The sequence below is a fragment of the Topomyia yanbarensis genome, chromosome 3, assembly GCF_030247195.1.
Source record: "Topomyia yanbarensis strain Yona2022 chromosome 3, ASM3024719v1, whole genome shotgun sequence".
Taxonomy (NCBI): Eukaryota; Metazoa; Arthropoda; class Insecta; order Diptera; family Culicidae; genus Topomyia; species Topomyia yanbarensis.
In genome coordinates this window covers 24,399,145-24,424,023 of record NC_080672.1, presented here as the reverse complement: position 1 = coordinate 24,424,023, position 24,879 = coordinate 24,399,145, and the positions used below count along the sequence as shown (strand labels likewise).

The window sequence follows — 24,879 nt, the reverse complement described above, 5'->3', positions numbered from 1 at the left end:
CTTTCAGTGGTTTCCAATTAATGTCTATATAAGTTTTACAACGACCTGACCATAAAGTGAACAGACATCAGCAGTCTATCACGGAAACCGATCAAAATATTATAACGGGTTGAATCTATAAGTCAAGAAGTTTGGATTATTGTTTCGGTTCCATGTTTTCAGTATGTTTCAATCTTTTGTTTTATTTTTTTCGCCATGGAATAAAATGATACAGATGATCAAAAATCACGGAGAAAAGAGAGAAAAAAGAATTCAGATCGACTCAAGAACACTTCTATCTTTTCTGTACACTCAACTCGAGTAACTTCGGAATTGCGCTCTGATCCTCTTATTTTCGAAAGACGCCTTCGTCTTCGTTATCCGTAGGACTTTGGTGTGTTAGGTGCAACAGCTTTAATTGTAACTGTTTCTTAGATTGTGGTAAAATAGACATACAACTAGCACATAACAATTTTCAAGTGTCGACACAGTATTGGGCTCCAAAGTAATACAGCTTTTAAGGAAGGCGTGTGTTGTAAAGTGCTTAAATCGAAAGTTATTTTGTTTTTCGATTTTGAAGGTAAGGCAACAATGGATCTTTTGTGTAATGTCAAGACCAATTTATACATTCATTGTGCACAAAAAAAATATGTTCGTCACACAGAGCCATACATACGAGCGTTCCAAGAGTAGACGTCCGACCATTTCCACGTCAAGTAGCGCGAACAAGATAACTCTTGATAAAATTGTCAGGAAACTCAATAAGATTTGTAAAGCTTAGACTTGTAGTTACTCGATGACCCAAAAATATCGAAAAAAAGTTCGAAGTTTCTGAAAATGGTTTCATGAAAACCGAAAAATCTAAATTACTAAAAAAATCGCTACTTCAAAATATTAGGAAGAAATTTTTTTTAATCGGTTTTCTGTTGTTCATCAACGGGCTACACATATCGTGCATTTTCATAAAAAAAAATCAATTCGTTGATTAGTTTTTAAGTTATCGTGTTCGCCAATTTGAAAAACGCGGTTTCGAGAAAAACGCTAGTAAAGGATGTCCCACATAAAATTGCCTCACGGACAAAACGCTGTAGAAAATAACGCATTGGGTATTTTCTCATGAAAATTTGGGTAGAATTAGTTTAGAGTGTATTGTTTACACTGTATCGTGATCGCTGTCAGTTTTTCTGCGTGTATTACAGCAAATACGCGCGAGGAATGCATGGACGTTTAAAGCAAAAGAAGTTCAACTATTCAAGTAGTTCAATACTAACAATTAAGCGGATAAAAAAGAAGTCGATTATTTTACCCACTACACCAGACGTTCCCTTTAATGAGTTGTACAGCAAGCGTTATTCAAATAATATATTTCTCCAAAGCCGAAAATTGAATTTAAGCGCATGAAGGCTCCAATTTTTAACTTTAATATGGCAAGGAATTTGCGTTTCTACATCGTCTCATCAGAATCGTGCTTCGTCTTGGCACCAGCATACATTTTACGTAAAAACGTAAAAACCATACGGTAGACAGAATCGATCATTACTCTATAAGAAAATTACGCCATGTAAACCATAAAAATATTACACATTTCAATTAAATCCTCATAATAGAAAGCACCACCGAATCGAAAACCGGAAAAAGATCCGGATCCATTACCCACTTAGCAATCATATTGTTCTGCTTCCACTTCAAGCATCAACTAATTTTCCGCCCCGGGAGGCACAGCATAAGCCATCATCATGAACATCATCAGCAGAAGTGCGACTCCGTTTCTTGTACGTTCTCACCGAGAGGAAGTAATCAAATCAAAATGCAGCACCCCACAACGAAAACAGTCGGACGGACTGTGGAGTTTTTCCTACTCGGTGGGTGTCGTCATGGGAAAATGTGAAAAATCCTCCTTCCACAAGCAAGAAGCAAACTGAAAATACCTTTCGAGATAGGGCACATCAATGAGAATGCTAAGTTCTAGTCTATAGATTTCGACTGGACCATAAACAAAAAAAAATCATAAAAACGAAATCCACATCAGGACAAGCCGACCCAGCAGCACATGGCCAATTGCTCCTCTATATGTGGCTCGTTCGATGTGACAGGAAAGGCGATTTGTTTCGAATGCCATACCCGTAATTGTGATCGTGTGCAAACAATGGCATTACTCGTCTAAATCCTTCCAAGGCATCACCGAGCAGGACGACATCCGTTTGCGATTCGATGGTTGGTTAGACGTGCGATAAGATCTGTACATGTAGGTTCCTTGAATGTTCCTGTACGCTGCTGGAGGGTTGTACCTAATGCGAGTAAGCTCAGCAGATCAAACCGACGCCGACGTTGATAACGCGTGAGAGCAACAGCTTAATCACCAGGGAGGTTAATTAAAAAGCTATGCGAAAGTTGGAAGGGGGTGGTGAAGTGGGCCTCGGGAAATCGTGGGTTGTATATGATGCTGTAATTGAAAAGACCGCGCGGGTGCTTGACTGCGACGGCTTTTCGAGTGGTGACACGTTTTGCGCATTTCGTTGCTGCCCAGAGGGAAGTGTTGGGTTTACGAGAGTGATTCGGAAGGATTTGTCAAGAACAGGCAATTTGAGTTGATTATTGGAATTGAAATGGAATTGATATGGACCTATTGTATGTTTTTTAGTGTTTCGAATTTCTCTCGTCAGTAACTTAATGCAATTTTGATAATTCCAAACCAGCACAGTTACTGACGAGGAGAATCAGAAGTACTAAAAAAACCATACATAATGTTATGTTTTGTGTTCTTATGCACAACATTTGGTCTTATTAAAAAAAAATCCGGTTTGGGAATTTTGCATGCATGTTCATTTTTCGCCAAAAACATGCGAAAAATTATTCACGCGAAAACGGGAAAGCGTACAGCAATGATATCTTCTGGAATGTTTTACGACGATCCAAGATCTTTATTTAGATGATAGAGTTCTAGTGATTAATCCCCCTTGAGGTGAGATATTTACTACATTTTTTTTCAAAGTATAAAAAGCAAGCTAAAGTAGGGGAACCCGGGGCTAGTTGGCGGTTGGGGTAAGTTGGCGGAAGCCCCTTTTCTCCGTTTCTATTAGACATAAAGCGTTGTCTCTCGTTGTGTACCTCAAGTAATGTGAAACACATTATCCGATGTATTTTTGTTGCAAAACATTTTGTTTTGTTGAAATTGTGGGCGATATTGTGTTTTCGAGCATACCAAGTAAATTTTCTAAATTTTAAATACTTTGCGGTATTTAGGGTGATTTTCAATCTATTTCCCAAATGATTATATTTTTCGATAGCGCGTGAAAAGAGCTTTCAGATCCGTCTAGATATTACATCTATCCACAAACAAAAGTTATTTTTAAATAGTTTTTAATAAAAAAATGCGGTTGGGGTAAGTTGGCGGTGTTGCACGCGGGGCAAGTTGGCAGTACTATTTACAGTGCAAAAAAGTCATCAAAAAATTTTATTTCTGGAATTCACTCCAAAGTAAGAAAATCTTTTTCTTGTGTATCTCGCGGATGTAGGAGATTCCAGCCAATTGCACGGAAAATTTCAAAAAATTGCTTTTGAATAGGGAGTAAACGTCAAAGTGAAAATGCCGGGGTATTGAAACTGAAATATAATAGCAAATGTCGGTTAATGTACAGTTTTATCGAAAAGACATTCAGCACCTTCTAAAAGGACCCTTGAGGTAATTGAATCTCCATTTGATTGCTTAGTTTTTGGCATATCCTCACATACCGCCAACTTACCCCGGGGCCGGGGTAAGTTGGCGGGTTTTCCGCGTCACATGTTTTTGTCTCTAAAAAAGGAGAAAATGCATCAAACACTTTTAAAAAAATCAAAGATGTTGCCAACAGTCTGCTCTTTCATGCCGCGTGTTCTATTTTGCAAGATCTACCTACATCAAAGCGGTAAAAATTGAAAACTGAAAACACCGCCAACTAGCCCCGGTCTCCCCTATTCCTAAATGTCAAAGAACTTGTTTTTGCGTTTATCTTTACTGAAGACAAAAAATATCTATTTATAGCACACTCAAAGTTATTGTTTGTGAATGACCACTTCAAAAATTATATTAAAAATAACTTTTTAAATATCGTAGATAAAGCTTCAGCATGTTCAAGAAAGTTGTTCGTCTTAGAAAGATACATATCTGTCCAGAAAAGATCATAGGTAATTCTCTTGCGACGTTGAAGTTATTGGGTAATTTTTGGTAAAATAGCATAAGTTTTAAAAGTAATAACTTTTGAACAGGCGACCAGCTACATCAACACAATGAAATTCAATAGAGTTCACTTGTCTCTCGTTGTCTCCAGTAGAGTTATAGATGATTTGAAAAAAATATTGTATTCAAAAAATGTCAAATATCTTCGAAAATACTAGATATAAGAAAAAATATGCGTTAATAAAAATTGTGTGATTTGGCGATTGAAATAATTTTGTAGAATATATGAAACTCATAGGAATTGTAATTGAAAAGATATTTAAAAAAATATTTTTGGGATAATCCAAATATAATGAGATGTAACTTCTTAAGCATTTACAGAAGAGACTTCGTGTATTCAGCAAAGATATTCGTGAAAGCAATCTCCATAACTTTTCCAAAGACGTTAGATAATTTCGTTCATCAAAATAAAAAAAATAGTTGAAAAATCTCACTTATAGAGGATTATTCACTAAAATAATAGCAGCAAATGGCAAACGTTGCTAATTCAAAACTTTCAAAATATTCAAACCAAACAACCAGCAATAATATCGAAAATATTAAAGATACATATTTTGTGTCTTTAGCAAAGTTGTTGGCAAAAGCATGCTGTACAACATTGCCGAAGACATAATTTTAATATATGCGGTTTCAAGAAAGCTGTTAATAAATCAATAGATCAACAAAAATTCATTGCAAAGCATCGAATTTTTTTGGATGAAAAGGGAACCATTCAAGTACACGAGAATATAAACACAAACAATTCAAAAACAGTTTGATGAAGATCGGATGAGTAGTTTTTGAGATATCACGTTCACCGCAACGGTACTTTCCAAAAAAACATAGTTCCGAGATAATTGCGTTTAAAGTTTTGTGTTAACTTCATTCGCGAAAGAGCCAGAGCGCTTCGAACGGCTGTATTTTGAAATCTGGTGCTCCGATCTGGATGAAATTTCACACAGATATTTTCAAAAGCATGTACTTTCGGAATATTCAATTTTTTCCGATTTTTAGAGTTCCAACTTTGTATATAACCCCTTAAATCAAATTCTTACCAACACTCACTAACACAATCAATTGCATATTGTATCATATTCCCTCACTCATTCCAAACGTACAAAAGCTCGTGGCCTTCGCGATAACACAAACCTGATCACAAAAGCGAATATACAATTGCAATCATCCAAACATACTTATGGCCGCGATCTCGCCGACATTAATACACCCCGGTAATTAAGAGACCGTTTTAGCGCCTATAAATTTACAAACACTGTCTCAAGCATTAACCCACCGCTCACACGACCATGAATCGGTCACGTCCGGATGTTCCTACCCTCGATCCTAGCAGCCTGTAACATGTATCATCATGCCTTCAGTTGGACTATTGGAAGAAAATGTCGCTCATATCCACTAGACAATACGCTCCATGGCGACATGACCGTGAATTGGATATCAGTGGGCTGCAGCTTTAAATATTTTATTAAATTTTACATCCCCCGAGCCTGGGTTAACCCTCCGGAAGTCGCGCTTCTGACCCACTGAACGAGCAGCCGCTGGTGCCCTACGACGATTTCGCTAGATTTTCAGAGTAGCGTGCACTAGCACGACTTCCGGAAAGTTAAGAAGTCGAAATTCCGAGAAGTCTCAGAATATTAGAAAGGCAAAAATGGATTCATTCTGCAATTCCATTTGTTGCGGCACAGCCTTATTTATGGTTGCTCCCTTTGTTGTCATCCCTATCATCAACAGAGTTAGTGAGCACAATCTCACTCCTCACACTCGCGATGCTGGGGAAAATACGGAACGTGCAAGTGGTTAACATACATCGTCCGTGTTGCCAGGTTGCCAATCATAATTAGAATAATTTACTTTTGATTTTAAAGAAATATGTTTTATACCTTGAATAAACTAGTTGTAGTCTAGCCACTGCTCTAGGCAGTCGGTCTTTAACCCGTCGTGGGCTTTAAGGAAAATTACCCGTCGTGGGCTTTAGTGGAAGATTTACCCGTCACCGGGCTTAGAAGAGTTTTCACCCGTCGCTGGGCTAAGCAAAATGAAGTTGTACGAAGATAATTTGTGTTTATTTGTAACGATTCCTAGAACTTGTCGCGCCAACCTTGAAGTCTGCCAATGTTCATTAGTTCGCTACGATGAGTATGCCAGCTTCCGACGACCGATTAAACTTCGTACCTGGAACACAACGTAGGGCAGGTGCCTGACGAAACACCATTCTTTTATCGTAACTCCTAAATCAGTATATTGATCCAAATGATATTAAGCAATACATTCTCAATGGAGTTATCATATCTAACATTTGAGATAATGCAATCGAGTCAGCCATCTCTAATAATCAGGTCTGAATTTCATTTTGGATCTTAACGACTTTCTCTTTCTCTCTCTCTCTCTCTCTCTCTCTTTCTCTCTCTCTCTCTCTCTCTCTCTCTCTCTTTTCTCTCTTTGAAGATACTTTAATTTGTTGCTAGTGATGTGGACCAACAAATTCAAGTAATTTAGAACCCATGAGTTGGTCATCATACAATCGTTACATGTACTGGTTTATATTGAAATTTCGTTTGTGACCTCATATTTCAATCCGTAGCAACCAGAATCCCGATTCACATGAAATTCAATGGAAGTCGTTAGGAATGCTGTAGCTTGGATTTGAATCAGCCCCATTCTGAGAAAAAGATGTTAATTCAATTTAGGAAATTAACCACCAACAGCTTTGAAATTGTCTTGTACACTAAGAAACTGATAATGTGGTACCAACCCACGAACCCTTATATTACTCTATAAACCTGTGGTTGCCAAGTGCTAAAAATGGTTGAAAAAGTAATCCATCGATTGCATCTGCTCATCCGACGTTTGTGGGACTTGTTTCTCAGATCCAATTTATTTCCTTGTATTTCTACTACATGGCATTGAACAATTATCCTGCTTCGTATAACCCTCTGCTATGATCTTACTGACCTTTAAGAACCCTTCTCGGCTGGGACTCGAGCATATGACGAGTGGTTTATGCGGATAGTACCTTACCCTTCTGAACCACTAGATCATCTTGAATCTTGAGTACCGTAAACCATGCAACGATGTAAGGAGAACAAGATTGGATAGTTTTACCTAAAATTGTCCGCTTACAGCTATTTTTCCAAAAATGATTTCAAGTTGAAGTCCGTTTTCGTATTCCGGTATGACTTTGATAACCTGCATGTTCACCCACATTAAATTATTGATGTCAATGGTTTTCATTCAAATGTTTGTTTAAACTAATTCTGGAAAGATACTCATTGTTAAGGGGTTATATATAAAGTTGGAACTCAAAAAACCGAAATTTTTTATTGAATATTCTGAAAGTACATACTTTTGAGAGTATCTGTACGAAATTTCATCCAGATCGGAGCACCAGACTTTAAACTACAGCCGTTCGTAGCGCGCAGGTTCTTCCGCGAGTGAAGCTAACACAAAACTTTAAATGCAATTATCTCGGGACAAAGTTTTTTGAAAAGTACCGTTGCGGTGAACGTGATATCTCAAAAACTATTCATCCGATCTTCTTGATTTTTTTTGAATTTTTTGTTCCTTTTTCAACCGAAAATTTTCAATTTTTCGCAATGAATTTTTGTTTAAAAATCACCAAAAATCTCAATTTTTTGGTCAAAATGATTTTTTTATCGGAATTTTTTTTTTATTTGGAAACCGATCCGTTCAAGTACACCACACAACATTTTTCTTCAATAATCTTTTTACTTTTTTGATTTCTGTTGAGCGGTTCGGCTTGGAGAGCGTTCACCGCAAACCTCTGCCACGCTTCGGGGGATAGGCCATAACTTCACCAACCTTCAATATTTTTTTAATTCTATCTGTTTTTTTCGAACTTCAATAGTACTACTAACGAACTGTCTTTCGCTTTTTCAAATAAAACTTACATAAAACACTTTAAAAAATTAAGAACTTAGCTTACTTTTGCGCAATAACTTTGTATATAACCCCTTAAATAGATGTTAATTGGTATTATACAAAGCATTCAATGTACTGTAAAATTCGAGCAACAATGTGTCCAACTAGAATAAAAGATTCTGAAAACCTTTAAAACTGCTAAAATTGTTATATTTCAGTGCTTTATCAATGTACAAAATGTTTCAACCATTTTAACACGTTGGAATATTGAACAATAAAAAAAAAGTTGTGAATATTGAACAATAAAAAAGAAATTTAGCTTAAAAAAATTTGAAATAATTGCCAACTATTTTCATAAAAAAATGTATTTAAAATAAACAAACTCTTAAAAGTAAATTTGGTACATCTCACTCTAAAGGAAAATAAAATCTCGCTTGTAATTTATTACTCTTGCTCAAATCTGAGATTTATTTGTTTTATAAAAAATAGACACTTTACGAAGCTTCGTAAAAATAAGGTAAAGTCAAATTTCAGTTTTTTATAGTTTTTGTACCCAAAAACCGAACAAAATACTCAAAAAGTATAACAAACCAGTATTCCATAAGTTTAGAGTAAAAATCATTTCAAATTAAAATGATTCGGTAGACTATTCTGGTTTAGTAAGTGATCTACGAAAATTTTTTCGAGTGATCAAAATCACCCCGGTTTACGGTATACCGATAAACTTTTCAGAACTTTAGAAGCATGGAGTATTTAGCACAGAGAGTGTATTGCGCTGGTCTCCTAAAATAGTAGATTAGTGCCCCATCCAGGGTGAATTCTCAGTGTCAGTAGGATTGTTGTACTAGCCCCGAAATTGTCCTTTACACTGAGAATCGGGTGCAAAGTCTGTGAGAATAGAAGGCGAAAATTCCGCAAATGGTTTGTTTTATTAAGTAACGAGTTATGAAAACTTCCTCTTCCATTTTTAGCTTTTCTTCCACAATCCTTCAGAGTAGTCGTAAATTCTACTGTATATCATTCAGACAATGCGGAAACACATACCTAATTCCACTAATTGAATAATCTGACGCAGCCGGCAGCCGAATTCTACCAATTTCCAGTCCAACCTCGTTCGAGCAATCCTGATTAGAAAAACAACGCGGGTTTGAAAATTAAATTTAAACTGCCTCGCGGTTATTTTTCTTTCGTTGTACGGTTCAGTTCCGTACACCAGCCACCATTGCACAACACACATGGTACGTAGCTACATCGCTGAATTGAGGGGAGAAATTTTTAAAACTTATTCCGACCGTTTGAGTCGTTGCACAGTTACCACCACCAAGCTATAGTTTTGGAAATGGCGCTTCTTCTTCTAGTGGAAACTGATTATCGTTTAACGTAGTGTTACGTTTATAGTGAATATTTTTTTTTCGGCAACTATTGACATTAGATTGTCCTAGGTGAGAGTAATCCATTTTAAAAAAATCAAATTTATTACTAGTTTACTAGAAGTTGAGCTTAGAATAGTCTCTTAAAAAATATGTTTGTTTTTTTTCAAGAAAATTAGTTCTTGACCCAAACCTACATTAACCACTATCCGGTTTGACTAAAAAGCTTATGTTCAGACGCACAAAGCCATCTGTATCTAACACGCTTGTTCTTTTATGCCAAATTTGGTAGAGAATATTGTTTTTCGACCAATTACACAAACATCGGAACCGTCAAGCTTTGCTACGACTGCGAGAGCGGGTGGTTACGCTACATGTTCCGAAGGCAATAGATGAAATATATATTTGCTATGGCAGTGGCAGAACCAAAACATGAAATCGTATCCGCTTCCGGCAGATAGAACAGTTTGCATCACGAGATGGTGGCAACGCAGTCACTCTATGCTGCCCCGTATGCGTTAGGTCATTTTCCACGAGCATGTGTTTCGGTTATATTTTCAATTAATTTGCGTAAATGTTTGTTCGCGTTGCTGAATTTTTAAAATTGCTCTGTTCGCGAAATAGAATAGGACGTAAGTCGAATTTTGCGGAAATTTCTGCCGGTGATTTCGGGATTATTTCCAATTAAGTTTAAAAATAAACATTTGATTTTTTCGGCGGATCGAAAGTTGTATTTCGATGGATTATTCCCGATTAAATTCGTCTTATTGTACCCCTTATCCTCATCTACCAGTTGCTGGAAAATGAGTGAAAACTTCCAATATTTCTACTCGTATATCGTTTCAGAGTCTATAATTGAATCAATGAACAAGCAAATAACAAACGATCAAATAGCTACCATTTAGGCAGAGGAATCACGAAAATAAGCAAAGTTTGTTTATTGTGTCTAGACATAAAAAAATTCTTGGTGTTTTAAGAAGCAATTTTGCCAGTTTACCCGTATATATTCCATGCGATTATCAAACAGGATTTAATTTTGTCCGACAATTTGAAAATAAAAATAAATAAATCGAATGTAATTTTATACCCGTCGGATCTTGTGTACAGGATTTTTTATTTCGTGTTTATGTTTGGTGATTAGGGTAATTCGAGGAGAGATGCCGCACATTTCTTAAAATCAATCCTACATCGAAGTTAACCATTCAATATTTTATAAAATCATTTTTATCAATTGCGACAAGTTTCGAAAATACTGTGAAATGGTTTTTTTCATGAAAAAAAATCATCAAATTTCCATGAACATTTTTTTTTATCAATTGCGACAAGTTTCGAAAATACTGTGAAATGATTTTTTTGCGTTGCGTTGCGTTGCGTAAGCACGGTATACTTCGTAGATTGCAGACTGATGACTCTCATTTACAGCCAGACTACTTGAGGAGCATTATTTGGGAATAACAATTGATCCAGTCCGAGCGAGATTTTCGCCTGAGAGCCACCATTGCGGGCCACGACCATCTTTACCGTAACTTGGGATGAGAAAGGAAGTGTTGATGTGGTACTTACTTAACGGAAGGCCCCGACTCAGTGACACTCCCATAAGTACCACGGATTGGGTAGTGGCTGGGTTGTTAGTCAGGATTCACTTCAAGCAAGCGATGCGACTGAGGATATATTTTCGTGCATGTTTGAATAGTTTATTGACTGTAGGATACGTAAATCTTCTAGGCGTTAAAACTCTGGCTAATCGTTTATCGAGATTGTTTCATCGAAAACACCTTGAACTCCGGACAGCCGGCTGTTGGGAGTGTTGTCCACAATGTAAAATGGACCGTAAACACTGAGCTTAAAAGTGGTATGGTGGAACATTCATAAATTATGTCACGCCAAGATTACCCAATACTAACTAACTCTCTGTCATATTACCACGTTATTTTTCCCCTTGGTCTAATACGAATCAAATTCTTTTAGTTTTTCCTTCATTTTGTAGTAGCACTTTTATGCCGCTACTCGCAAAAGTGTTCATTGTCTATGGAATTTCCTATATACATGGCGCAATCGTGTGTAAAACGGCCGATTGCGTCAAAGCACATGACGTGCTCCCCTCCCATTTATGTCACAATTAGTCATATCTCTTCCTCCTAATAGCGTGGCAGAATTTATAAATGGTCCTTATTGGTATAATCACAAGCATATTGAGATCCCGTAACTTGAAATTTTCCACCTCGTTCGAATAAACGTTCCGATATTACAATGAAGACGCTAAACTGACAAAAAATATAAATGCTGCGTTCCTAAACGATATTAACATCATGCACGAATCAAACACCCCCCGTTTCTAAATAGTTCGTACATATTCTTAGCTTAGTATAATTGACTGATGAGTTAATGGACTAAAAGTAAACCATCAAATATGACCATAAAACATTTGTTCCTCGTACTGAAATGATTGCCGCAAATTGGTAATTGGATTTGAATTGATCTTGCGAATTGTCAATTCTCCACCCTCATACATAATTCAAAAGTCATTCACTCAGACAAGACAATGCGTATTTCCCACACGCATTAAAGACCGAGTGGATTCGTTTCCTAGATGGTCAAATAAACACTAAAACAAATAAATTAGTTTGCTCAGACTAATGAAATGTCAGCTCGATTAGCATCAACCGGCGGATACGTGTTCCCTTACAATGCCATCAAATGAAAGTAAATTTAAAATTACATACGACAAAATATGTGCAATTCAGAATATAACATAATGAAGATTGCTTAATTATTTGCATTTAAAAAAAAGATCAGAAAAAATTAGTTGCATAACCAAGGGTGTTCATTTTCAAAAACGCTTTTAATCCACCTAACAGTGTGATGAGACATTTCTTATAACTCTTATCACTCTCTTCGGATATTATATCGTTTGAGAACATTTAGAGCTTGATGCTTCGCGATGTTTTTGATAACACATACTACATGGGATAGTGGCAGGACTCAGAGAATCACTCAAATCAGCATAGGACAACATCAGTGCTAGAAATCTCAAACCAAATCAATGGGAAAGCGAAGAAATGGTCCATAAAATAGACATACAAACGAATTATTGCTAATGCTCTGTTAATAAAACATCCAAATTCCTCAATCAATGCATTGTGGTGGGAAAACTGAATTTTCCTAAAGGGGTTATATATTGTACTGAGCCAAAAAAAATCGATTTTTTTAATCGATTTGAAGTTTATACTTTACTCAAATTTCCAACGCGATTGAGAACTAAGAAATTTACGCTTTTTCTTGAAAAGGGCGATACTAGCAGTGATACCATTCAAAGAAAATCATCAGTGATTATTTCCAGACTTGGCTTTATTTCATATATAAGAACTATTGTGTTTTTTCATCCTAGATTGCATGATTCAGTGATCGAAACCCAAAACTTCATAAAGTATTGGAAATTATTAAATTAAAATTTGTTTTTGCTATTGAAATTGACAAAATGATAGTATCGCCCCTTTGGCGATTGCTTTACTTTTTCAGTCCCACCTATCAGCATTGAAGTATCGCCCTTACGTTTTTTACAATAACTAACGTTTTACACCATCGATTTAGTCCGGGTTTTTTCAATAGCGATCATTGTTACTATTTACAGTTGGTATCAGCTTAATAATCCTAAAAAAATACGAAAAAAAACAGTTTCGCCTTCTCTAAACTGCTAGCAAGAAAAGTATCGCCCTGTTTGTTTGCATGGAGCGTGGAGGGCGAAACTTTAAATAAACAAACAAAAATACAGTTTCGCCCGTTGTATTTTTTTGCTGTAGTTTAAGAAAGCAATATCGTAGAATCAAAATTTTTAGGTTAATTTGTTGCGTTTCAAAGCCCTCATTCGCATGTATGAAAAAAGCCTTATGTTTACATTTGTAAGTATCGCCCTTTTCACAAAAAAGCGTTGAAATGAAATGGCAGCTCCTTATACCACGCTATCTCTGAAGTCAATGCGTGCATAGTTCCAAATTTTACTTCGACATCGACTTTTTCTAAAGGTGACGCTAATCCTAATGCCAAAGAACAAATAAAAACCTCTCGAAAACGAACCGTTTGGGAAAATCATCATCATTACTGAAATTTTCATTTTCACGAAACTTTTCGATAACCTTCCGTCACTTGTGTTAATGCACTGGGTGCACAGTGCTCTGAAAATCTAGCGAAATCGTCTTAGGGCACCAGCGGGTCTAATTCAGAGCTATCTGCGCGACGAGTTAAATCTGTAAAGAATACTAAAAATTAATTTCTATTCCATAATTTTCAGTTCAGCAATTCGAGAGATCGTGCTCACCGCAAGCCATGAAAAATAGACTACGTTGTGAATCGATGGTCACTATTTATTAAAAAATCACGGTTAAATAAAAAATTAAACTGTTAAAAAATTTCAAATAGTTTACAATTTTCACAAACTTATTAGGAAAAATTGTTTAATAAGCTTTCATAATATTATGTAGGAAAAAAGCTGAAAATTTCAGTATTTTCTCTATCTGCAACATATAAACCCTTAAGTATACCAATTAATTGGTATACAAATTGGAATAGGTTCGCCATATTTTGGAAGAAGTCTATAAAATAACCCCTTGAAAGCTACCTAAAAATTGTTGTAGTTCGATGCAATAAAAAATCCCCAAAAATGAAATGTACCTATTAATGTGAAACACAGTGAATAATACATACATTAAAAGGCCCATTTTTATCAATCTCATGGTGTATTTTAGGCTGACAAAATGGGGACATTGACTAAATCGGGCAATTTTTTTTCTTTATAATAAACTGAAGCTGTTAAAATATTCTTCCCGTCCCTTGATGTAGTCTGATAACTATTTCTGATTATGATGAACTTTTTATTTTTGCATATTTCCATCTTCATGATAAGAAAAACATGCGCAAGAAAAGATTTTCTCGAATTCAGACTTGCTCGTCTGCTAGAGCCCATCAAACATATGTTCATATTTGGCTGATAAAATCGGGGTTTCAATATATTATAATAGATATTCAGCATTCGAAGAAGTTTCTTGTGAACGAGAGTAGAACGACTTTGTTTCTACTTACTTGAAGTCAGCGGCGTAGCCAGAAATTCGGTTTGGTGGGGGTTTGGTGAAAATCGATCATACTGTCCAAACGGTATAATTCCGAAACCGTAATTTTTGAAGTTTTAAAATTATGCAGAATTATTTTTCAGAAAATAGTAACAGAGTTCGTGTCTTTAGCGAATTTGTTGAGACTTTATTGTAGTCATGAATATTAACCTGAGAAAATTCACCATAAATACTTCTTGGACGATATACCGTCAAAATTATTTTATCAAATGATGCGCTGTTTAACGTTTGTAAAACTCATCGAAGATACTAAACCTCTGAAATTGGCGGTTTCAAAATGATGCTATCTTGACCTTAAATTACTGTTTTTAAACATTTGACCTATACATATAATTTGTCATACAACAAAAATCAAATGTTCATCAAAATCGATAAGAACCTGCTAGAATCGAATGGAAATCGTATGGTGTTAAACCCCAAAACCTTCTCTTGGCTACGCCATTGCTTGGAGTTATTTATTTCGCATTTTCCGATATGTTTCAGATCGATCCGATGGTTATAAGTTAGAAAAATTGCAGTCAGAAGGTTCGCACAAATGAACATTTTTGTACTGATAAGTTATCAAGTTCCTTCCAGACAACTTGGAAGTGTTCGGTGATTATTTCAAGCGGTTGTAGATAGTAAAATGAAATACAAAATTTGTTTTATCGAAATAATGTTTAGCTTATTTCAATGGATTATTACTATATTGAACAATAAATAGGCGACAAAGAGTAATCAACAAACAACAAGCCATAACTTTTAAAGTATTCAAAATAGATATTTGAAGTCTTCAGTAAAGTTATTCGCAAAAGTAAGAGCTACAAATTTTCTGAAGGCGTCATTTCGATATAATCCCTTCCAAGAAAATTTGTGAAAATATCTCACTCATAGGGGGATTAATCAGCAAAAGCACAATACCAAAAGAAAGGGCATATTGCCTCCATTAAATTCTCCGAAGATACTATTGACCTAAAATAAGCCGTTTTGGCGTTAATAATAGATTACATGTTTTTGGTCATATTTCTGGCAATGGGAAATGATAAAAATCGTTCGTCCGCATTTAATGTTAAATATCTCTTTTGATAATAGTCCGATTTCAACAATCTATAGCTTGTTCGAAAGGTATTCGTTAAAGCTGTCTAAAAACATATAAATTGACAATCTATGTTGTCAATTTCGGCAGATAATTTGAAAAAACTGCAAGAAACGCCATTTTTGCGCATTCAAGCATTCATATCTTGGAAACTAAACATCAGAATCAAAAACAAATTAATAGCGTTCATACTGTTTTTTAGTTCTTTCATTTAAAATTGGTTTGGATAAGATCGGTTCAGCCATTGCTGAGAAACACGAATGAGAATTTGTCCGTTACATACACACACACACACAGACACACACACACACACACACACAGACATTGTCCCAAATCGTCGAGCTGAATCGATTGGTATATAAGACTCGGCCCTCCGGGCCTCGGAAAAAATCTTGAAAGTTTGAGCGAATTCTATACATTTCTTTTATAAGAAATGTAAAAAATGCACTACTGGTGAATCACCGTATAAAAATTGGTGATAAAGGACGCAGACGAAAATAGCTGACCACCGCCACTTTGAAAATACTGTGAAATGGTTTTTTTCATGAAAAAAAAATTCATCAAATTTCCACGAACATTTTTTAAAAAAAGGTCATTGCGGGAGAGATGCCGCACCATGCTCACAAACTGGAAAATGGTGAACAAAAGTATTGTTGGGGCGACTTACTTGATGGGTTCCCGTTCGAAGGTTTTGCTTCCGCCTGTGGTAGGCGGCCCAGAAAGATCGTCGCTGAGCAATTCAATCTGCCTCCAATATCCTGTACAACCGATTTCTTCTTGGCACTAAACGTCCTTTTTGCCGCACTGCACTTTTCCCCCTTTTTGGACAGGGATAGTAAATTTACACTACACCACAATTAGCAAGTCAAATCGTCCTTTCTTCGCTAGAAAACTTGCTATATTTCACTGCACTCGGGGTTTGTTTGCGGGAAGAATTCACAACTCGAATATGATGATCAAATTATCACTAACGAGTACGGACTTATAGCGGGGGTACGCACTGACTTGATCGACCGACGTATTATTATCAACTGCCTTTGTCAGCTGATTTTCACACATTCCGTCTTCCACAGCTGACGGTTCTACCTACCCGTATATCATGATCGTTTGGTTGTATTGTGCGATCACTGTTTGGTGTACTCTCGTTCTGCGATCGCTCATTATGTTGATCGGCAAACATAGTGGATTCGTAGGGTGGTTCATCAATTTGGTTTGGGGTTTTTGGTGGTAGTTTTTTTGCATTTAATTAGGTTTGATTGAATATGGTTTATAATTAAAAGTTTAGATTTAATTCATTTAGGTTTAGATTAATTTAAATTTAGGCTTAGTTTTAGGTAGTTCTTTTTAATTTAAATTCACGCATCAACATTCCGGCCACCTTGAAGTAGCACGGATACTTCAAATTCATTTCTTGCTTGTACTTCTTCTATTCTTCGTCCGAACTGGGATCAGACGCTGTGGACTGCGTTTCCGGTGTCGGAAGCAAGGCCAGTTTCACGACTGGACGGACAACTGAATCGGATGTGGCGGTTTTCAGGGTGACAACGCGAACAATTCCATCCTTGTTCGGGTGTACCTGGATGATTTTTCCGAGTGGCCATTGAGTTGGCGGCAGACATTCGTCCTTGATCACCACAACTCGTCCGGGTTCAATGGTGACCTTGGGGTACTGCTTCGTGGCTCGTGACTGCAGCTGCTGAAGGTACTCGGGATACCACCTTGCCCAAATCCTTTGGACACGCTTCTGGGTGAGCTGCCAATGTGAAAGTCGATTGTCGGGTACATCGCAAAGTGACGGCTCTGGAACGGCTTGTAGGCTGGTTCCCACCAGGAAATGGCCTGGGGTCAGAGCTTCCAGGTCTGACGGATCGGACGGTATGGCAGTGAGAGGTCTGGAGTTTAGACACATCTCGATCTGGGCGAGTATGGTTATCATGTCCTCGTAGCTGACATTCACACTGCCGATCTCACGAAGCAGATGGTGCTTTGCTGACTTGAAGGCTGCTTCCCACAGACCGCCGAAGTGCGGAGCGCGAGGTGGAATGAATCGCCACATGATCTCATTCTCGGAACACCAGTCGAGGATCTGCTTTCGTCCACCCTGATCGGACTTTAGCATGTGGTGGATTCGGTTGAGTGCATTGGACGCTCCCTTGAATGCGGTGCCGTTGTCGCTATGGATCTCCCTCATTCTTCCTCTGCGGGCGACGAAACGGCGGAGGGCAGCCAGAAAGGCTGGCGTGGATAGGTCAGAGACCAGTTCGATGTGGACAGCGCGGGTGGAGAAACACACGAAGATCGCGATGTATGCCTTCGTAGGTGCACGGTTGCGTGTCAGCGATTTAATGTAGACAGGTCCACAATAGTCTACACCGCATACGCATACGGTTGGCGAGACTCGCGAGGACGGCAGGTCTGCTACGGTTTGCTGGATCAAACGGGGCTTGCTGCGAAAACACGTGTGGCACTGATGGTACGTGCGGCGAACGAGGTCGCGTCCTCCAATCACCCAGTACTTCTGACGCAGTGTAGTTAGAGTCAGTTGTGGTCCTGCATGTAGTAGATTGCTGTGGTAGTACTCGGTCAACAACACGGACAGCGGATGCTTCGCAAGCAGCATTATCGGGTGCTTCATTTCTTCCGAAACTACGGCGTATTTGAGTCTCCCACCGACTCGAATAACGCCATCTTTATACATCGTCGGTTTCAACCACTTTAACGATGCGGGAAGGGGTTCACGTCTGGTTATTTTAGAGAGCTCCTTGGAGAACATCTCCCGTTGGGCTACGCGACACAAGGCTAAATCAGCCTCGCGTAGATCGGCCGTTGAAAGCGAGTCAAACGGCTCTGGCTTGGTTTTCTGCACGGCAGCTCGTAGAGAGCGGAAATATCGCATCCAATACGCGATGGAACGTCGTAGCTTTGTAAAGCTGGAGTAGCGACTGAACAGTCGAGCGGAAAACGATGGTTCGGCTACCGTTACCGACATCACGGCGACAGTGCTTTTGCTCTCTGGCATTGTGGATAAATCGAACGCTGGCAGCACAGTGCGTGGCCAATGGTGTGGCAAAACCCCTAACCATTGCGGTCCTATCCACCAAAACTCGAGGTTCACGATATCGGTTGGATTGACACCTCGTGATATAAGGTCTGCTGGGTTGGATTCTCCGGGAACGTGCTGCCAGGAACAAGATGCGGTAGAGGATTGGACTGTGGACACTCGGTTTGCCACGAACGTTTTCCAGCGCGACGGGCACGATTGTAGCCAGTAGAGGACTATCGTCGAATCAACCCAGAAGAACACTTCGCACGATGTCTTAAGGGACTTCATCACCTTCTCATATAGGCTAACCGACAACACAGCGGCACACAACTCTAGGCGCGCAATCGATTGGCAGGTGGCTAACGGTGCGACCTTGGATTTTGACGTTAGCAGCTGAACACGAATCCCTGCAGCTGACTCAGAACGGACGTAGCAGCATGCACCATATGCCTTCTCTGAAGCATCGGAGAAAAAGTGGAGCTGGATGGTTTCGGTCTTGATCTGCGACACGAATCTGGGAATGCGGATTTTGGAGATTGCATCTAGCGTACCATGGAATTCCTTCCATTCGCCTTGTAGACGCGGAGGCAGCGGACGATCCCACTCGTATGAATCTCCTGCGTCGGTCTTCAATGCCCACAGGCGCTGCATGAACAGCTTCGCTACGGTGATTGTCGGGCCAACTAGCCCTAGTGGGTCGAAGATCTGCGCAATGTAGGACATGACCTTCCTTTTGGTCAGGACGGGTGCTGGTAACGGCAACTGGACCTTGAAGCGCATCGTATCGGACTTCGGCTCCCAAACGAGTCCTAAGGTGGATATGGATTGTTCGTCCTGGAGATCATGCAGTGGTAGTAGAGCGAGATCTTCTTGCGGGACTTGCGCAAGGACTTCGGAGGAATTGGATGCCCACTTCTTTAACGGAAGGCCAGCTGACGTAAGCATGGCGGAAACTTCTTGGCGAAGGCGGATTGCGGATTGGACATCGTCAGCTCCCGATAAAAAGTCATCGACGTAAAAATCCTGCTTCACAGCATCTACGGAGGCGGGGTACTTGTCGCCTTCGTCCTGTGCAACTTGTAGGAGGGTGCGAGTTGCCAGGAATGGCGCGGATGCAAAACCGTACGTAACGGTTTGGAGCTCGTACGATATGAGCGGATCGTCGCGGTTGGAACGCCAGAGAATGCGTTGTACTCTCGTTCTGCGATCGCTCATTATGTTGATCGGCAAACATAGTGGATTCGTAGGGTGGTTCATCAATTTGGTTTGGGGTTTTTGGTGGTAGTTTTTTTGCATTTAATTAGGTTTGATTGAATATGGTTTATAATTAAAAGTTTAGATTTAATTCATTTAGGTTTAGATTAATTTAAATTTAGGCTTAGTTTTAGGTAGTTCTTTTTAATTTAAATTCACGCATCAACAAGTATTCTTAGCTATCATTAATATTTTTGTGATTAAGGGTCTTCAGCTGAGTTTTATGAAGTTTGATTGCACCTATAAATCGGGCAGCACCTTCATTTTTCTTAAGGGGGTAATACCATTTCTAGAAACATTTTTTTATTCAACATTTTAAAAATATTTTATTTTTGCAACCTTGTGTAACGGTTTAGTTGGAGTAATTTAATAAAGGGTACTGTTTATTTATATGTTTGTACGAGCGATATATTGGTAGGGGTTTTTTAAAGGCAGTTTTTGGTTGTTTCTTCCAACAAAGTATTTATATAACTTTGATTTGTCCTTGAAAGATTCATTTTAAAAAGCATCAATTCGTCGAAATTTTCATTTTTATCCCAAGATTGACATCACTACAAATCAATGCGTTTCCTAAAATTAGTGCCTGAAACTTTAAAGAATTAACCGAAGTACTTAGATACATATCGCCCGTTCAAATATATAAACAAATAGACTCATATTCCTATTTCCACTGTTTTAGGTCCGTTTAGGTTGTGTATATACCTTATTAATAATCTATACCTGACGCAAATGATCATTTAATGACATTTCGAAGTGAAAAAAAATACATTTTAACTACGTATCCTCCGCCATCGAGTGCGGCATCTCATCCGCAATTTTGATGCGGCATCTCTCCCAATTGTATGGGAGAGATTCCGCACGACGACATTTTCCTCTGAAATTATGGATGACCGTGCTCATGATCAGAATGCCTTCTAAAAGGTCCCAGCTACTCAACCGATACATGATTTACCAAAAAAAATCGAACAATTTAAAAAACGAAATTTTAATGTGGTACTGAAAAACTTTCGACACTCCGTGATGCAACTGAACGCACATAATCATTAATAAAAATTTTGTGCGCTAATAAGGATTATTTTATAACTCCAGTGTTGTAATTATTAAAAAGACAAACTCACAATATCATATTACAGTATAAAAGTGACCCTGCATACGAGATATAGAAAGTGCGGCATCTCTCCTGACGCGGCATCTCTCCCGAAATTACCCTACCGCTAAATTCTACTCTAACGATTTTCATTGATCGTTTCGTTTATTAAGTGAGACGGAAGATATGAAATTTACGAGACGGGTAGGGATTCTAGATCGAATAGGTTATAAACTTTGAACGGATAACTATATTCCTAGGCAATGATCGAAAGCAGGCCCCTAGCCAGGATTTTAAGGGGAGGCTTAAAGGTTATTGCATAAAAGTGTTTAATTAGTGAAAACAGACACTAAAAATCCTAAAAATATGTTTCAATTACAAGAGTGGCTATAGTGCATCGACGAATTGAATTAGATTATTATTGTCCTACTACAGCTGTAGAGCTAGGTTCTCGGAAGGACTTCCTGTCACAATCACTGACAGGTCCAACAGAAGGCATGGACCCAGGCTGGCCGAGAGTAGGGACTTCCGGGCGTATCCAATTCATGGTCGCGCGAACATGGGTGTTTGTAGGTTCCCACTTGAGACCGCCGATGTTTAAGTGTGTGTGAACTTACAAATTAGTGCTAAAACACTCACTTAAACATCGAGGTGTTTTCATGTTTACGAGACCGTAGGCTTTGGTATGCATGGATGATCGCGAAGGTCTTAAGCGTTTGTGCGTTCACTCTTGAGACCGGTTTTGTAAATTATAAGTGCTAAAACGTTCACTTTGTCAACGGGGTATTATCCTATCTGCGAGATCGCAGGTGTAGGTGTGCGTGGATGATCGCGAAAGGCTCGAGCGCTTGTGTGTTAACGTATTTGTCGCTTGTGCTAGCGTGTATGTAACTTCGCATCCATAAATTCGATTTTATTACCGTGCGGCCATTCCCACATTCGCGTGCATTCTTGAATGACAGCGCGCGGACCGTGAATCTGATACTTATTTTCAGTGTACGGTTCAGATACTAGAAAAAAGTTCCCTCATATCACTAGAGTTCCCGGCATGGAACGTGTTGTCCAGTGCATATGAGCGCCATTTTTTTATTTGCCCAACTGAAGGAATGAGTATAGGCTGCTATTACCAAGGGTAGGGACGTCCAGACGTCATCGATTCATGATCGCGCGAGTGGTGGGTTAAAGCTTGAGACCGCGTTTGTAAATTTATAATGTTCACTCAATTACCGCGGTGTTTTAATCTTGGCGAGATCGTGGGCGTAAGTATGTATGGATGATTGCAATTCCATGTTCGTGTTTGTGATCAGGTTTGTTTTATCGCGAAGGCCACGAGCGTTTGTACGTTTGGAATGAGAGAGATTGTGAGTGTATATGAGAGAATATGCAATCGATTGTGTGAGTGAGCGTTAGTATGAATCTAATTTGAAATATAGTAAAAAAAGGAAAAGTATCATACCGAATGAAGACGAAAAAGATGCAAAGAGATTAAGTAGAAGCGTAACAAAAAGTAGAACAAATTAACCGATACTATTTTTGGTATACATACACAACAGAAGCAGACTAATGAAGTAGAAGAAAAGATCACATGTAACGCCCATTATGACTACTTGAAAACCTCAAAATACCAGCAAATGATATTTATTTACCATTAACGACAATTTCATTCTGTTAGAATCGTATCACGCTATACTGACCGGGAATGTGCAAATCACGTGCGTTGGTAAATTAATCGAATCTTAATCATTTCAATCTCATCTTCCCGAATGAATCGAAGCAGATGCTCTAATTGAACAACCGAAAAAAGTAACCAATGACTCTTAGGAAGGGAAACGTTACACGCGAGACAATAAATTACCCACTATTCTATGATATACACCAGTTCTGCATCCATTCTTTGACCCAGGTTTCACAAATACTCAGACGAACATATACACAGCTAGACATACGACTAACATATAGCAATTGTATACTAGTACTAAAAAACAGCAATTACTATACTACCCATGATCGCATAGTTGTCCCGTTTTCTATGGGATTTCCTATCTTTATGGGACTGATATGCGATCATGGGCAGTATACTAATAGGCTTTTACAATTTTTTGTTAGTTGATCGTTAATTTGGGCTGGTGTAGAATACGAAAAAACACAAAACAAAAAAGGCATATAAGCCCTCTCTGTCTCCTCGATGCACCACTATCAAGGCGTAACGCAAAAGCCATCTGAAAACAATTGATACAAGAAATATGCTAGATGATTAATTAGTTATGCACATTAGACATATTTGATCCCCTTCCGATGCAAAAACAATTTTTCAATCTCAGCCATAAACTCTAAACTGCTTTTCCAATAATTCAGTTTGACTATTGCGTATAGAAAATATTGAATACTTTTTTTATTAGACCGCTTCCCTAACAGAATGGCAGAGCAACTTGCAATTCTGGTTCTGAAATAGGGGCTACAAATCTAAATTGTGAGATCTGAGACTTGGAGTTCGAAACAGAGAGTCTGTTAGTACTCCAGGGAAATAGTATGTTGTACTTCAACAGCATGATCATATTAGCTTTAGATTCCAATATATCTGCCATCATACATCAGAAACATTGGAAAGCGCAAATGTAGTTTCAAAATTAAATTAGGATCCATGGAGTAGAGATCTTTACAGCAGAACTGATAGTGGAACATTGATAATGAAAATTATTCCGTCGGTTTTCATATCAATCATTAAAAAGTGTAGCTACAATGTATCAACAGCGAAATAATAATAATAATGAAAACTGTTTGCGTCAACCAAACAAATTAAGCTTCTCATCTCACCTTCGCTAATCATTTAATAAGTTTTTCTCGAATACATAAAAAACAAACAATATCGGTGGATAAAACCGATAAAAAAAACTAGAACATAACATCTTCATACCCACGCGAAAGCGAGACAGAAATTGTGCTCATTCTGGTGCCACCCACGCAGCGGAAAATCAGGCTCAGAATTTTATCTCAGCAATGATGGCGTATTATTGCAAGAAAAAGAGATAGAGATAGAGAAGAATCGTGGGAGGAACTGCGACGCACTTTCCGTAGCAAATCGGGATTAGTGTGTTTTCCTTTGGCATTTAGCCAATCGCTTTTCCGATGAGTCTCCGACTTGGCAATATTTTTTTATCTCACGTGATTCCTTCGAATGACTCTCGTTCTCTCATACTCTCGCAACCGTTACTCGCACAGTTTCTCGCAATGAAATCGTTACTCAACCAACAGCAGGCAGCGGCTCACTATTAAATACATAATCCTCCTAATTTCGAAAATCCCTATTTATCGGTCTCTAGAGAAGGGTTTGCATTTTTTTGGATAATGAAATCGATTGGAGTTTGGTGCTGATATTTTTTTTAATCGGTTTATTCCACGTTTTTTCGCTCATGACGAAATTATGAGCTATGTTTATTACCTCTATTTATATACTTTTTAATACGTATACCTAACATTTACTTAATTTCGGCAACGAAACCCATAAGCTTATCAATGAATTTCATTTAACCCATCACGATAATCTGCCTGTTCTCTAATCCCTCCCGGAAGCACAACATTCATACACAGAACTCCAATGATCATTCGAATCCACCTTCCGCCCATTTGGGTGGGCAAACCATTTTGAGCGGTTGAACGTTGGAGACCGGAAATACTCCTGCCTTTCGTCTTCCTAATTCCTACAGCAAATCGGCGAGTCGCTCTGTGTGTGTATGCTGTGTTCGTATTCTTCACCATGTTGTCATTTCGAGACTCGCAGTCAAGTTACTTCCCCTTAATTTCGAAATCTGATTTGGAAAATAAATAATCGCTTATATGAACCTATCTTCTCTGTTTG

General features: G+C 38.3%; 1 protein-coding gene across 1 annotated transcript; it reads right to left on the bottom strand.

The window, feature by feature from the left end:
- Window positions 1–17,065: 17,065 nt before the first annotated feature.
- On the bottom strand, window positions 17,066–19,897 carry LOC131686838 (uncharacterized). Its single transcript, XM_058970832.1, has one exon. It carries the CDS (start codon window positions 19,895–19,897, stop codon window positions 17,066–17,068), a length of 2,832 nt encoding a protein of 943 aa, XP_058826815.1.
- Between the last annotated feature and the right edge of the window lie 4,982 nt (window positions 19,898–24,879).

What these genes read in the sequence shown, in the direction of transcription:
- LOC131686838 (XM_058970832.1), bottom strand. Translation starts at nt 19,897, where the DNA reads ATGAGCGATCGCAGAACGAGAGTACAACGCATTCTCTGGCGTTCCAAC.